This window comes from Alternaria ventricosa (genome assembly GCF_023758065.1).
Source record: "Alternaria ventricosa strain BMP 2768 chromosome Unknown scaffold_9, whole genome shotgun sequence".
NCBI lineage: Eukaryota > Fungi > Ascomycota > Dothideomycetes > Pleosporales > Pleosporaceae > Alternaria > Alternaria ventricosa.
The window spans coordinates 986,761-1,002,348 of NW_026055689.1; the positions used below are offsets into that span (position 1 = coordinate 986,761).

At 54.7% G+C, this 15,588-nt stretch overlaps 5 protein-coding genes across 5 annotated transcripts; 2 read left to right on the forward strand and 3 right to left on the reverse strand.

Moving 5' to 3' along the window:
• Nucleotides 1-839: 839 nt before the first annotated feature.
• On the forward strand, nt 840-3,122 carry J4E93_005995 (uncharacterized protein; the record flags this gene model as incomplete). The annotated part of the gene is made up of 3 exons (XM_049343913.1): nt 840-1,212; nt 1,260-2,554; nt 2,601-3,122. 3 exons carry the CDS (start codon nt 840-842, stop codon nt 3,120-3,122), a joined length of 2,190 nt encoding a protein of 729 aa, XP_049199146.1.
• Nucleotides 3,123-5,728: 2,606 nt separating this feature from the next.
• On the forward strand, nt 5,729-6,988 carry J4E93_005996 (uncharacterized protein; the record flags this gene model as incomplete). Its single annotated transcript, XM_049343914.1, has 1 exon — nt 5,729-6,988. One exon carries the CDS (start codon nt 5,729-5,731, stop codon nt 6,986-6,988), a length of 1,260 nt encoding a protein of 419 aa, XP_049199147.1.
• A 364-nt stretch (nt 6,989-7,352) lies between these two features.
• Nucleotides 7,353-9,413, reverse strand: J4E93_005997 (uncharacterized protein; the record flags this gene model as incomplete). The annotated part of the gene is made up of 1 exon (XM_049343915.1): nt 7,353-9,413. The coding sequence occupies one exon, from the start codon at nt 9,411-9,413 to the stop codon at nt 7,353-7,355; it is 2,061 nt and encodes a 686-aa protein (XP_049199148.1).
• A 498-nt stretch (nt 9,414-9,911) lies between these two features.
• On the reverse strand, nt 9,912-12,793 carry J4E93_005998 (uncharacterized protein; the record flags this gene model as incomplete). The annotated part of the gene is made up of 2 exons (XM_049343916.1): nt 9,912-12,613; nt 12,670-12,793. The coding sequence occupies 2 exons, from the start codon at nt 12,791-12,793 to the stop codon at nt 9,912-9,914; spliced, it is 2,826 nt and encodes a 941-aa protein (XP_049199149.1).
• Nucleotides 12,794-13,444: 651 nt separating this feature from the next.
• On the reverse strand, nt 13,445-15,003 carry J4E93_005999 (uncharacterized protein; the record flags this gene model as incomplete). Its single annotated transcript, XM_049343917.1, has 2 exons — nt 13,445-14,275; nt 14,323-15,003. The coding sequence occupies 2 exons, from the start codon at nt 15,001-15,003 to the stop codon at nt 13,445-13,447; spliced, it is 1,512 nt and encodes a 503-aa protein (XP_049199150.1).
• Between the last annotated feature and the right edge of the window lie 585 nt (nt 15,004-15,588).

Sequence of the window (15,588 nt, forward strand, 5' to 3'; positions counted from 1 at the left end):
ATTGTTCCTGCGTGCGAGTGTGGCGAAGCAAGTGCCCCTGCCCCCTCGCCCCTGCCTCATCCGAGTGTTCCAGCTTGGTCAAAGAAGAAGGCGCGCGTTCTGGGGCCTGCGAAGACAAAGGCGTCTTGGAGAGAAGCAAGTGTTGAGGAATTCAGAGCAGCAGAGCATAGCGCGCGCAGGAATATCTCCGACTGTTCTTTGCGATCGCAAACTTGACAGCCGTTGGATGCTCTGAGGCTGGGCGCTGAGCAGGTGCCGCGCGTATTCATCTGGCCCACTCGCCGCGACCGTCGCAGTCTCGCTCCCCTGAAGCAGCCGGCACGCGGTGCATAGACCTCAGCTCCTGCGAGCTGGCATCCTCTTACCATCCGCCCCATCTCCTGCGCTCCTCAGGCACTTTCCAAACACCAGCGTTAGGTGACGACGAGAGCGAGCTGATTCATTTTCATTGGGTTGCGTGCAAGTGCTGATCGCGCCCGTCCGGTCGTTTACACATATCCCCTTGTACTAGCCCTAGCGTCGCCCAGCCGCCGACAGACAGGCCTCTTCGCCTCGCTGCTTCCCGGTTTCCCTTCCCCAGTTGTCCTGCGCAACCGCCTCTTTCGACATCACCGCCCATTCGTCGCTCTCGACTGCCACTCGCTCACCCGCACCTTCACCCGCACCCACCCCTTCTATTCACCCCGACAGGACGCAAACGAACCCCATTCACTGTGACTGACGGACTCCCTCGCGCCGCTGGTTTGGCCGACCTCCCTCCGCAGTACTCGTAAGGAGTACGCCCGCGCCTGAGGTACCTCGCTCCGCGCACCTAATACACCACCACAACACCGCCCACCATGAAGTTCTCCCTCTCCAAGTCGCTGTTATGGCTCGCAGCCATCGCGGCGCCCGTCGTCTCGGGCGAGCGCATCATCGAATCCAAGTCGCTCAACCCGTGCATGTCCAACTCCAGCTTCTCCGCCACCCTCTTCAACGTCGCATTCACCCCCAGCAACCGCAGTCTGGGCTTCAAGATCGAGGGTATCTCCAACATTGCCGGCAAGATTGAGGCCGACATCGAACTGCTCGTCTACGGATACTCCGCCATGAACGAGAAGCTCGACCCCTGCGGTCAGAAGGAGCTCGAGGGCATGTGCCCAATGAACGCCGGACCGTTGACTATCAAATCCAACATCGACATTAGCCAGGACATCATGAGCGTCATCCCAGGTAAGAATTGTCCAAAGTTGCTGCCCAACCCCCCTAACACCACACAGGCATCGCATACACAATCCCCGATCTCGACGCAGTCGTACGAGTCAAGATCAGGTCTGCAGAGACCCATCAACAACTCGCATGTGTAGAAGCAGAGCTGTCAAACGGACATTCGGTTGACCAGAAGGCTGTGGCATGGGTGACGGCTGTCATAGCGGGTCTGGGTCTCATGGCTTCCGCTATAACGTCTGGACTGGGACATTCCAACACCGCCGCGCACGTTGCCGCCAACGCCATGTCGCTATTCGGTTACTTTCAAGCGCAGGCCTTTATCGGTCTCTGCGCTGTCCCTCTTCCACCCATCGTCTCCGCCTGGACCCAGAACTTCCAATGGACCATGGGTATCATCCGTGTTCAATTCCTTCAGGATATGGCAACGTGGTACCAGCGTGCTACTGGCGGAAGCCCGACCACCTACCTGTCCCAGCTGTCGTACATCTCCATTGAGGTCCAGAAGAAGAGGAAGATGAGGCGTGCGCTCGACTTCACCACCGGAGCTGTCGGTCGCCTTATGGCCCGTAGTAACGCTGCCGCCACCGAGGCACAGGCTGGAGGAGACCGCTTGGTTCTCCACGGCATCGAGCGTGTTGGTTTCAAGGCCAAGATTGAAACGACCAACATCTTCTTCACCGGATACACCTTCTTCGTCATCTTTGTCCTCTTTACCGTCATCGGTGTCGTGGCTTTCAAGTACATCTGCGAGGGCCTAGTCAAGGCCGGCAAGATGAAGGGCGACAAGTTCGTCGACTTCCGCAACGGCTGGCAGACTGTGCTCAAGGGTATTCTCTTCCGTGTCGTCCTCATTGGCTTCCCGCAGATGATGATGCTGAGCTTCTGGGAGTTAACTAAGCGTGACTCTGCTGGTCTGGTCGTTCTGGCTATCCTTTCTATGCTCACCATGATTGGTATCCTCGCATGGGCTTCTTCCAAGGTGGTCCGAATCGCCCAACGCTCCATCGCCATGCACAAGAACCCTGCATACATCCTCTACTCGGACCCTGTTGCGCTCAACAAGTGGGGCTTCCTCTACGTTCAATTCAAGGCGGCCGCCTACTGGTTCATCATCCCATGGCTCGGATACCTCCTCATCAAGGCCATGTTTGTCGGTCTTGCGCAAGGTGCCTTCAAGGTTCAGGCCATCGCCATTGTTCTCATCGAGGCTGCTCTGCTTGTTGGTGTATGTGTCCTTCGTCCCTGGATGGACAAGAAGACCAATGGTTTCAACATCGCCATTGCTGCTGTCAACTTCCTCAGCGCCTTCTTCCTGTTGATGTTCACCGAGATCTTCAACCAGCCTGTAAGTAGCGCTCACTTCTACCACTGTTCACGACTAACGTTTGTAGGCTATCGTCACTGGTGTCATGGGTGTCATCTTCTTCATCATTAATGCCGCCTTCGCCCTGATCCTCCTTCTCATGCTTCTTGTCTCGTCTGGATTCGCTCTGTTCACCAAGAACCCCGACACCCGCTACCAGCCAATGCGCGACGACCGTGGCTCCTTCATCAAGTCACAAACTCAGCTAACCACTGAGCTCGACGCACTCGGTGCGACTGCCCGTGGTGAAGGCAAGGGCACCCACCCATACACCGGATCACGAAGCCGTATTGACGACGATGACGACTACTCTTCCGAAGAGCAGCGCCAAATGGCTGCCAAGGAGGGTGGATTCAACGAGCACTACGCTGCCGTGCCACCACGTAGCCAAGGTAATGACGGTACTGTTTCACCAGCACCGCCGTCCTTTTACGAGCGCCGTAGCCCGGCACCCTCATACCGTCCTGGTAGCAATGGCCAAGGTCAACAACAGTACCGACAGGCCAACACCTCGAGCCCATGGCAACGAGGCGCAGGATACGAACATTGACGCCAGAGCGAGCACGAGGAGCAGGTGGGCCAAATCATCGATTCGTATCATCGCTCCTCGGTCGCTCAGCAACAGCAAAGTCAAAATCAACAAAACAGGTTCTGAGCTATCTATGCGTTTTGTGCATATCTTGGGTATCCATACCAATATACTGTAATCATCAATCGAAATGGGTTCACATGGCATCAGTGCAAAGGGCGCAATCATACGATTACCCATCATGAAGCCGGCGTTTTACTTCGATCTCTCTGCGCCGGTTGGGCAGAGAGTTGTACTTTTGGGTTTCCCGTTGACTGATCAGCATGGAGGATGATAATACCTATATCCATCTCGTATATATGTAGTCTTTCTACCTCTAGCACTTCATCGGTTGTCTTTTCTCCTTGTGTATGGGTGTCATTATCTCCTTTGTTCAAGCAATGGGCGCAGCGGAAGACTATTACCAATTCCCTTCAGCGTTTTCGTTCGCAGCATAGTACCGTGGTCCAGCGTAGGACGGTCAGTCGATCGGCGGTGGCTCGGTGAGGAGATAGAGTAGCAGAGCAATGAATCGTCGATTATTCAAGTTGATCTATCTTCTCTCTTCGCACCTACCGTGGACTTGATAAGAAGCAAATTTGACCCAGGAGTTTTTTTGAACCGAAGGATGGCTAACCCCTAAGTATACAGATCTGATGGTTCGCAGCGTGAGGTTTGGTTGGGCTCCACTCTCGTGCATGGCGGCTATTCGAGGTTGGTAGATTGGGCTGTCAAATTTCGCTTATCAGCGTTGTACATGCCTAATCTGGCGTGCGCGATATCAACAGGATGGATCTGAGGATGACTCCCACGTTTTGGTGAACGGGTGGCTTGAGGAATCACCCGATGTGCAGTTGAGCAGTAGCTCAATAGCCCCCACATACAGCCGTGTGCTCATCTAGCGCAATCCGCGAACTATACGTGCGGTCGATAAGCCCACGCCCGTTGCCCTAGTCTTGGATCGAAAGCTTGAAGCTCAGCTACGTCAACAAAAAACACTTTATTGAGCTACCGGCATTTCATCCGGGGTAGTTTGTTCACGATGCTTGAAGCCGCAAGCGCAGAGCAGGGGTGTCGGCGGAGTTGCCCCAGTTTTCACAGTAAGCGCTGACGAAAGAAGGTATAACGAAGGTCACGATGCAGGATGAATCTTTTCGGTGATGACAGCATGTAGTAGATGATCTTCAGCCGCTCAGCTCATCTCCACGTTTCGCTGTCATGGTGGCTCGGACGGGACGGCAGTCAAAAGATACACCAGCGATGTGAGCCAACGACAAGCTAGCGATAACTCACGATAGCTCCACAGCCTTCACGATCTCATGACTTAGCTGTGACAAGTGCGACAAGTGCCGCAGCCCATCTCCACCAGCCACGGTGTTAATAACGACGTCACAGAAAAGAAGCACCGAAAGTCTCCAGAAAAGCTCCGAGCAAAAACGTCAAGTTTCGCATGTCCATCCAAGCAGAGAGCGCGAGGCATGGCACGCAGCCAAACGTGTCGCACACAAAGGCAAACCCTGGATGGGGAATGGTGAGGTCGCGCAGCCCAATCAAACCACGCACGTTCACCCAATGCAGGCCAGCAATTGGGGACCCGTAGCCAAGGACAGCGCGCCATTTGTGCGCTACCGCCATTAGCCAGCTGCGCGACCACCCGGCTAGGAAAGACGTGTGAATGGGTGCGCTTCTGGAATCACGGAGGTGTTCCCAGGGGATGCGCTTTGTCTCTTCCCCCCACCGAATCATCGGCGTCCAACAGCGCTGGCTAAGATTGCTATCGCGTTGGTACGGGTAGGGATTCCACGAGTGCCACCCGTCGTCCCCGGATACTCCGGGGCGCAGCGCTGTTCTTTGCTTATAGACCCGTTTGCAGGTCCCGATCGCTTTTCGACTCATCGACACACAGCCAACAACGCTTTGGCTGCGGGCCTTCCGCACGCGCCGCCCATCGTTTTATTGCGACTATCATCGACAATGCTTCTTACTCTCTAGTAGGTTGCGCGATAGCCTGCTTGTGGATCCGTCCTCTTATCTCGTGTACCTTTACCTGTAGCACTATACTATCTCCCTTTCTTTGTTGGTTCCCATCTCTCGGTTCCAGACCCAGGTTTGACACGCCCCGATCAAAAAGAGACGTCCACTCGCCTTTTTTGCTTTGCAACGTTTCTTGTCTTGTTTGAGAATCTGTTCCTGTTTCGCATCGTCTCTTCAAGTTCCCTGGACCTTTCCCTCACGCGCTGTTGCTTCAAGCTTCAGGCAACAGTTCTCCACGCGCTACACGCACACTGTAACTGTACCGCGTGACTTGTCAAACTTGAACATCGTCAAGCAACTCTTACTGTAAAACGAACATGGCGCAACTTTCACGGTTCACTTTCCCTGCTTCAAGGGAAGATCCGCCGGCAGTCGAATCACCAGCGACACCACTCACGCAGAAGAGGCAACAACCCCAACTTCACCTGCTGACGGACAGCGCATCAAGCCAAGGTCATACGATCGGTGCGGCTGACAAGACATTCTCAAGACCGTTTGCCGTACGAACGCTTTCTACACCACCGACCTCTCCGACAAGGAAAAGATCTGTAACTATGGGTGCGCATGATCCCCGAGGCATGCACAACAGTGGTGCCGTCACTCCTCCTATCACACCCGGCAGCGCCTCGCATTCCAAGTCCAACTCGACATCGTCCGACTTTCTAAGTTCGTTATCGAGTCTACGACGTGGCGATTCGATATCGTCCCTCAGCCGGCCTCGACTGTCACTGGACGAGTCACCGCAACCTGGCAGCACCGAACTCACCACCTTTCCGTATCACCTAACCGACTATGAGTTCAAGACGGACGATCGTGGGCGGAAGAAGACCATCGGCGAAGGAGCCTGGAGCGATGTCTTCCTCGCGAAACCCTGCCCTCCTAAACCAACAGAACAGTCCTCATCACAGCCTCCCTGTGGTCCCGAAATGACTCCACCACTCACCCCAGTCCAAAGCATAGACTCTGTCGTAGACCTCAGTCGACTCCCCGTCACCCCACCTATGTACGCAGTAAAAGTACCAGCCATGACCAGCGCCAAAAAGGTGCTCAGCGCAGAAGCAAGAATCCTATCCTACCTCTCCCGCTTCCCCGACGCAGAAAACCACATCGTTCCCTTCTACGGCCTAGACACCCGCAACGGTGCCATCCTCCTCCAAGCCATGGACGACACGCTGGAAGGCTGGATCCAAAAGACGCTCAACACGCTCGACGAAGAGGCTCGAGCAGCGAGACTGGCTGAAGTCTTCCCTAGCATCGCCCTCGCACTGCTCAACAGCTTGGCATGGATGCAAGACAAAGGGTGTACCCACGCCGACATCAAACCCTCCAATATTCTCATCTCCTCTTCTTCTCCCTTATCAACCGCCGCGCCCAAACCCATCTACACAGACTTCTCCTCAACTATCCTCTCCCACCCTTCCGCCACCATCGAATCCTCCGCGTCTCCCCTCGGCGCAGGGACATGGGACTATCTCGACCCCTCACTGCTCAGCTCCTCTTCTACCTCGCCACCTTCCGCGACCTCAGATCTCTGGTCCCTGGCTATCACGCTCCTGTTTCTTATCCTGGGTGGCTCGCCGTATGATGCGTTCAAGGGGAACAAGTATCAGCAGAGGGAGATGATCAAGGCGGGGTGTCCGCTGCAGGTCATGGGGCATGATGATTTGGGGGTGAGGAACTTGAAGAGGGTGCAGGGGTTAAGTAGGGATCTTGGGTTTGATCTTCTAGGGTGGTTTGGGAGGGTGCTTGTCAAGGATGGGGGAAAGAGGGTTGAGTTGAAAGAGTGGATGGGGGAGTTGGAGGGGAAGCTTTGAAAGGGCATTCTGGCTGGGCAGGGTAGAGGGTTTAGACGCGTTCTTTTCTCTTTCTTGGAAGGGTATGTTTTCAACGGCGCTTGTTAGAGATAGAGAGCTGCTTCCTGTTCTGTGTCGCTGAGGACATTCGTTAGATACCCCCGTTATTTATACCGTTATTGTAATTACATGTCGACACTGGTCTTGATCAATGCCTCAGAGCTCTACCACACTTGTATTCGAAGACGAAAAAAACTTCTCACTTTCATTTGCAGATCCCAGCATGAACATTGCCTAGAAGAAACTCCATTCTGAACTGCCTACTCTACTCTCTCAATCTCAACTGTCCTTCTCTGACCCCATGCTACATCTCTCATTCCACCCCTCAATCCAATTTCGTTGTACCAAACAACCTATGCCCCGTATCCGTACCCCCCTTCCCCTTGTACTTATTCCCGCTCTTTCTCAACGCCACAACCCATAACTCCTTATCATCCCTCAACATCTCCGCAAACACATTTCCATCACCCCCTTCTGCTCCTTCCTTGACTACAACGGCACCCTCCTGCACCACCCCCGCGACGACCACAACCCTAACCCGTGGACACATCTCCCTCAACGGCACCATGAACTCCACAATCGACTTGCCGGTATTGATGACAGAGTCAACGAGGATGATCGTATGCTTGCCCTCGAAGTTCTTGGGGTCGATGTCAGAAAAGACCTTCGCGTGGGCAAATGCCGCGCCGGGAAGCGCTTTGCTGACGCCGAAGGCCATGGGTTCGCCACCGCGCATCAGAGGTATGATCAAGGTGGCCTTTTCGTGGCGGAAGCGGTAGCCGTCTGTGACCCCGCCTTGGACATGCGGAATGACGATTTCTTCTAGGCCGGTGATGGTGCTTAGGTACGAGGTTGCAAGGTGGTAGCCCACACGCTCGTGCGCTTTGCGTAGGCTGTGTGACTGCTTTGTCGCGTTCCGGGTTGGTGTCATGAGAAGCTTTGCGGAGGGCTGGCTGGTTGCATGCACGAAGCGAGTTGATGGATCGCTGTGAACGCGGAAGATGTGGTCTAGTTCTGTGGTGTCTAGGACGGCTTTGGGTAGGGCATTGAGATCAAGACGTGGAGGGACGCTGGGTGGGAGGAGGACCTGGAGAGCGGATAGGTTGTTATTGTTGATGGCTTTGGCGAGGGCTTTCTCCATGGATGAGCTTCGGGTGGCTTCCTTTCCTACTATGATGTATGCGCCGTCCGCTTTGTGGAACATAGTCATGTCGAGGGGACTGTCGCCGAAGGCTAGTACGCGTAGCTTCTTCTTGTGGAGATGGTCGACGACGGCACCTTTGAGTTCTCCAGTCACGACGTAGCCGTCGGAGATTTGTCCGCCTCCGATGACCTTGATGTGTGTCAAGTTGTTGCGTTCCAAGACTAGCTCCCACACTCGGCGGATACCACATGTCACGATGAGTGCGTTCACATGCGGTGTAGTTCCAGCACGTTTGAGCATCTCGATCATATCGGGGTACATTTGAACTTTGGCCGCGACACTAGCACATGTGGCATCGAAGTCATCTGCCTTCTCTTCGTAGAGGAGCATGGTCTGCCGGAAGGCTGCATACGAGTAACCCTTCTTGAAGACCTCAGTCAAAGGACACTTTGCAGAGCCGCCTGAGAGAGTTGTGTCCTTCCAGAACATCAGTCCAGTATCGTGAGGAGCTAGAGTCTTGTCCGCATCGAGCAGAAGCACTGTATCTAGATCTTCTTGGCCACGAAGCGCGTTATCAACGGCCTCCTCAACTGCAGCAGTATTTGCAGCCTCATCATGGCCTTGGAAGTTGTTCAACAGTGCTGCGAGTCGCTCTCCAGTTCGTCCCGAAGCTGTGGTTGGCGTCTCGGTGATTGTAGTAAATAGTATACCGTTATCCCCACAGATGGCACGAAGTTCCGTTATCTCGGCTTCTTGCCACTTCCGTAGGTGCTCAACCGGAAGTTGTTTGCGCTCTCTGATCTTGTCCTCTTTGGTACGCGTGGCAACAATCTCTGGGTCGACCATAAGATAGATGATGTGTGTATAAGTTACCCAGTCCTTCTCTGTACCCACTCTCTTCGGTTCGTCCATATCTCCTGCCTGCCAAAACATGTAATGGCCCGCAACAACCCCTGTGTTGGCGAACGCCTGGCACTCAACGGCAGCGAGGGAGAGGGCTTGTTCGCGGGCCTCGTACTGTTGTTCATCCTTCATCTTCTTGAAAGCATCCAATCCACCGTCCACGACGTTCTCCAGGAGCGAAGAGCCATCATAGAAAGTGAAGTGTTGGTATGCGAAGTCGTTGTCGTTCTTTAGTTGCTTTAGCAGATATGACTTGCCGCTTCCAGGGATTCCGTAGAGTCCAATCATGGTGGGCTTGACAGGTTCAGTCGATCCTGATGAGGTTTGAGTGTCGGTCATCTTGTTGAATGTCTGATATTTTGAGGAATGACGGTAGGTCCAGGTGTACACGGGTAGCTCTTCTATATGTGTGGGAATGCGAGTTGCTTGCTGCCTGCGCACGAGAACTGGACATGCTGTGGCAGTCAAGCACGCTTGCACAGCATAGCTTGCGCCCATCTACGAAAATCAGCTGGGTCAGTGGGGTATGTCATGTGCAGTTTACATCAATCATCTCGACAGCACGTCTCTTGATAATTCTGAAAGTCAGAGTATGCTTCTCTATTCAATGAGGATAATTTATCCTGGCAAAGAGGAAACCGTCAAAGTTGATTCGACGCCATACCAAACGCTATGCATACCGTCCCAATATGTGTTGAATAAGAAGCCCACCCAGATGCTGTTGAACATGCCTAGTGCGCCGAAAACGCCAAACGTCGTCTCATCATACATGATTGTTCCAAATGAAGCTTGTTGAACGCTTCACTCGGGGCTGTACACCTTTTGTTCCATCATAGTCTAGAACATGCCGTTGATCTCGCCGGTCTCAACATCGACATCAATGTTGAGGTATCCGGGAGCAGTAGGCAGACCAGGAATAGTCTGGATATCTGCTGCGAGCGCATACAAGTATCCAGCACCAGCTGCCATGCGGACGTCCCTGATGGGGACGGTGAAGCCAGTTGGGGCGCCCTTGAGGCTGGGGTCGTGAGACAGAGAATACTGTGTCTTGGCTACGCAGATGGGCAGGTTGCCGAAGCCCTGCTTGACGTAGGTGTCGACCTTCTTCTGGGCGAGCTCGGAGAACTCGACAGCGGAAGCACCGTACATCTTCTTGGCGATGGTCTCCATGCGCTCTTGTACTGTACCGCTGTTGACGTCGTAGAGAAGCTTGTAGTCGGGCTTGGGCTTGGCAGAGGCCTTGATGATACCCTCTGCAAGGTCTACGGCACCCTTTCCACCCTCCGCAAAGTGGTTGGCGGGGATAGCGTCCTCAGCACCGGCAGCGATGGCCTCCTCGCGGATCACGTCAATTTCGGCTTGGGTATCGGTGGCGAAGCGGTTGATAGCTACAACGACGGGAACACCATACTGCTTGGCGTTCTCAATGTGCTTCTTGAGGTTGACGCAACCAGCGCGGAGAATGTCAACGTTCTCGGTGCGGTAGACTTCAGGCAGTTGGGCGCCGGGGCTGATGTCGGGGCCACCACCGTGGTTCTTGAGAGCACGGACGGTCGCGACAATGACAACAGTGTCGGGCACGAGACCGGAGGAGCGGCACTTGATGTTGAAGAAGCGCTCGCCACCCATGGTGAAGTCGAAGCCAGCCTCGGTCACAACGAATCCGGTCTGGGCGTCATGGTCCTCATCAGGCTCAGTACCGGCCAGCTTGAGGGCAAGCCTGTCTGCGATGACGGAAGAGGCACCAATACTGATGTTTGCGAAGGGACCAGCGTGAACGAAGACGGGAGTGCCCTCAAGGGTTTGCATCATGTTGGGCTTGATGGCATCAGTAAGCAGAGCAGTCAGAGCACCGCCAGCACCGATGTCGTCGCAGGTAACAGGGTCACCAGCGCGTGAGCTGGCAACGACCATGCTACCAAGACGCTCGCGAAGATCCGACAGGTCCTTGCTGAGCGCAAGGATAGCCATACACTCACTGGCGACTGAGATGTCAAAGCCAGTCTCGCGAGTCTGGCCCTTCTCTGTTGGCGCTTGACCGACTGTGATCTTACGCAGATGCCTGTCGTTGACATCTAGCACACGTCGCCAGGTGATGGTCTCTGGGTCGATGTCAAGCCTGGCGAACTTGGAGATCTCCTCCTCGGTCAGATCATCTGGGTTCGTCTTGTCGATACCGAGCTTCTTGAGACGACGGAACATGACGGGCACAAACTCGCGTTTGCCCTTCTTGGCTGGCACTAAACGCTTGTACAGAGCAGCATCCTTCTGGGTGTTCTCGTGGAACATGCGCGTCTCGATAGCAGCGGCGAGCAGGTTGTTCGCGGCGGTGATGGCGTGGATGTCACCAGTAAGATGGAGGTTGAACTGGTCCATGGGGATGACTTGGCTGTAACCTCCACCAGCAGCTCCGCCCTTGATACCGAAAGTCGGTCCCATGCTGGGCTGACGCACGTTGGCGAAGCATATCCTGCCAAGATGCGCGCCCAATGCTTGCGCGACACCGATCGTGGTGGTCGACTTACCCTCGCCGAGCGGCGTGGGAGTGATACCGGCGATGAGGACGTACCTTCCGTTGCGGCGGTGTTCGAGTCGTTTCAGCAGGGACAGATCGACCTTGGCTTTTGTTGCGCCGTATGGCTCGAGCTCGTGTGGCAGGATGCCAACCTCCTTCGCTACGGTTGTGATCTGCTTCGGGTGCTGCTTCCGCGAGATTTCGTGATCGGCGGGTATGGGGTCTTCGATGCGGATGGGAAGAGCCGAGATCTTGCGCTTCTTCTGCCTGTCGAAAGTCGCGTCGGCCGAATCGACGAGGTTCTGTAGCAACATGGCAATGGTCATGGGGCCTACACCGCCCGGTACCGGGGTGATGTGCGAAGCTACCTCGACGGCGGAGTCGTAGTCGACGTCTCCTACCAGCCTCTGTCCGCTCTTCTTGGTGTCGTCGGGGATGAAGTTGGTGCCAACGTCGATGACGACGGCACCGGGCTTGAGCCAGTCTCCCTTGACGAACTGCGCCTTTCCGATAGCAGCGATTACGATGTCTGCGCGGCGAACGACTTCTGGTAGATCGGCCGTACGCGAATGGCAGACGGTGACGGTCGCGTCGGCATTCTTCAGGAGGTAGCTGACGGGGCTTCCCACAATGTCGCTGCGTCCCAGTACGACGGCGTTCTTGCCAGAGATGTCGATGCCGGCCTCCTCGAGCAGAACCATGACACCCTTGGGCGTGCACGGGGTGAAGAGAGGCTTGCCGCCGCGCTTGGCCAGCTCACCGATGCTCTGGATGCCGAAGCCATCGACGTCCTTCTCGTCGGCGACGGCGGATGTGATGGTGTGCTCGGAGATGTGCTTGGGGAGGGGCAGCTGGACGAGGATGCCGTGGACGGCGGGGTCGTTGTTGTACTCGTAGATCTTGTACAGCAGCTCGCCTTCGGTGAGGTCTTCGGGGAGATGGACGAGCTCGCAGTCGATGTTGGCCTCCTCGGCGGCCTTGAGCTTCATGCGCACATAGGTGCTGGAGTCGGACCTGTCGCCCACTGTCGCGTGTCAGCACTCTGCCTGTATCAGCCCGCCGCAATGGGATGCGACTCACCCTGGACAATCTTCAGGCTCGGGCGGTATCGCGGGTTCTTCTCCTGCTTCTCCTTGATCTTCTGGCCGAGCCTCTCGCGGATGCTCTTGGCAATGGCGGTGCCGTCAATCTTCTGTCCAGCCATGGTGAAGCGTGTGCTGGAGAAGTGCCTCGAGGTCTGCGCAGTCTTGACGACGGTATATAGTTGGCGGGGAGCAGTCGAGCACCAATATTTTCTCAGCGGGGTAGCTCCAGCTTGCGGAAAGCCACGGGCGAGAACTCCAACGCGTCCGCCGCAGATCGGATATACTTTCATCGTCCTACCAATCCTGTCTGCGTATCTTTACCAAGTCTAGGATGCACGGCGCGACGTGTTGATACGCATTTCTATGTATGTTTCCAATGACTCAGTCTGGCGCGTCCGATAGCACTCTGGACCCCGGAAAAAGATCAGAACCCGCCGACGCCAAACTTTTGCTCCGCGACTCGCGTGTGCCCGGGCGTTATTACGTACCACTCAGGGTGCTAAGGTCCGAACAGGCAAAACAAGCAACGCGACTTCTTAAACATGGTTCAGTCCTGTGTATTCATTAACCCTCTGCGGGTCCGCAACACCACATTCAAAGAGAACATCGGACAGGTGGCCTGCAGCCTACATTGGCTTTAAGAAAGTATTTCTGTAACGTAGTAAGGTATTGTAACCTCAAACGTTTTTTCAATGGTAGTACTTTGAAGAGCTAGGTGTCCAGTTTTCCCCTTGAATGGGGTGTCAATATCGAACGAAGCCACCTGGGTTTTACGCTCGCGCTTCGGCCTTGCTAATATCCATCAAGACTCCGTACATGACAAACATCTTCTCTGCTTTGCGCTTGAGATCGTCCACCTGATCTGCATGGCAGAAGCGGGCAAACCTGTCCGGGTGCCAGAGATTCCGTGTCTCTTTAAGCCACTCGTACGAGTATTTACCGGAACCTTGCAGCAGTACCGACAGATCGTGAATGCAGATGCCCAATGACGAGACCGAGATCTTTTCCTTGAGTAGTTGACAACCCGGCCTAGTGCACTCGTCGACGTAGCTTGACATCGCCGGAAATTGCTGTAGCTGACCGGGTGTGAGGAGCTTCTGTAGGTCTTGCTGAAACTGGATGTATACTGCCTTGGGGTCTTTGTGCACTGTGAGGTCACCAAATTCGATCCAGGAGCCGTGCACATAACCCTTGAAACCCTTCCGGTCGATGACTACGAACCAGTTACGACCCTGGTCATAGATGACCTTGACCTTGTCGCCTTTCCTGAGCTCTACCTCCCAATTGTCTGCTTTGTGCGGTCGACCAGACTTCTTGGCGGTTGCCCACTGGAAGGGTACAGGCTCCTCTGGCTTGCCCGGTATGTGCTGCATACGCTGTTCGGGCGCGGGTGCTGGAAGCTTGTTTTCATCGGACTCGTCTTTCTTGACGGTGCTGGAACGGGGACTGTTCGGTGTGGAAGTGTTGTTGGTATGTTCCAGATTGGTGTGTATAGCTTCTCTCTCGAAACCAACAACGAACGGCGCGTCCAGCCCTACCGAGTGTTTCTTGATGAACACGAAGGTCTCTCCGTTCTCTGCGTGCGGGCTAATGAAGACGTACTGGGACATGTCAGTCGCAATATAAGATAGCCCATGTGCATACTCACAGCGAGCTCTTCGTTGATCTTGCGCATGCGCTCATCCTCTTCCAGACCTTTCCAAAGCTTGTTCCATTCAGTGCTCATAAGCTTGGCCTGGAAGTTCCAGAGATGGCGGTCCCCGCTCTTGATGTAGTATGACCCGTTGACATTCCATTGGACGTTGTCTAGCGTATGGACACCCCTCAATGAGCCGTTGGTAACTCCCTTGCCCTCACGGAATCCGGAACTTCCTTCCCGTAGCTTGTCCGCAAGCTGGATTGGAACATCTGCGCAAGCCCATACTGTGCCCGACCATGCGACGAATGAGTTGGCAGCACCAAGCTGTACTCGGAGACCCGACCGGAGGTGTTCGGTATCCTGGATGGTCTGGATGAAAGACTTGAGCGCTGATGGGACATCAGGTCCGACCATGAAGTGCGTTGTGCCGTCTTCAGGCTCCCAGACGAAGAACCAAGACTCGGGTCTGCTGCCATACGAGGCCCATGTGATCTTCTTGACAAGGCCCCGACCTGCGCCGATAGCTTGGAACAGCCTGAGTGGCAGATACGTAGCGCTGTAACCGTTGGGAGTACCGAGGAACTGATCGCTGCCTTGACCCAAGGTCATGATGTACCTGTCCGGTGGTAAAGGCCTGAGCCTTCCTAGCGTAGCTGTAATGATAGAGGGAGGAAGCGCTGCAGAAGCCATATTGAAGGTGGTGAACTAAAGATTTTGGAGCCTACATCGAGGTCAAGTCAGCCACTTCGCTTGTTTTCATGTTAATGTAGTCTGCAAACCTGTTCAGTTCCCCTTCCTGTATGAGGAGGTCGCGAGATCCGCGATTCGAACTTGGCGTATTTGGGAAGTCGCGCTGGAGTATTGTGGGCTTGCCAACCGCGAGGTGGAAGGAGCAGCGCGTTTGCGCCAAGATTTGCGCTCGCAACAAACGGAAAGCGCGACAAAGTCATATTCGGTGAAAGTGAAAAGTGGTAGTTAAGAGTGTGAGAGTGCCAAAATAGACAGAGGAGAGAAACTGGACTACACACATGCGGCTGAACCCGCCACTTCATGCAAAGAAAGTGCTGAACAGCCTTGCAGCGTGCAGCCTACAATAGGCCCACGACAGGCGAGTAAGAAAAGACAGCGTTGATGTAGGCTTCACGGTGTTCGGTTTCCCCTTGAGATGGGGTCCGACAGTCAATCAGTGACTGGTATCATCCGGTAAGATAGTGATCTGCGATATGTAAACACCTCCGAGGCTTTCGACTGGCCTTGGTCTAGATACTCGGTGCC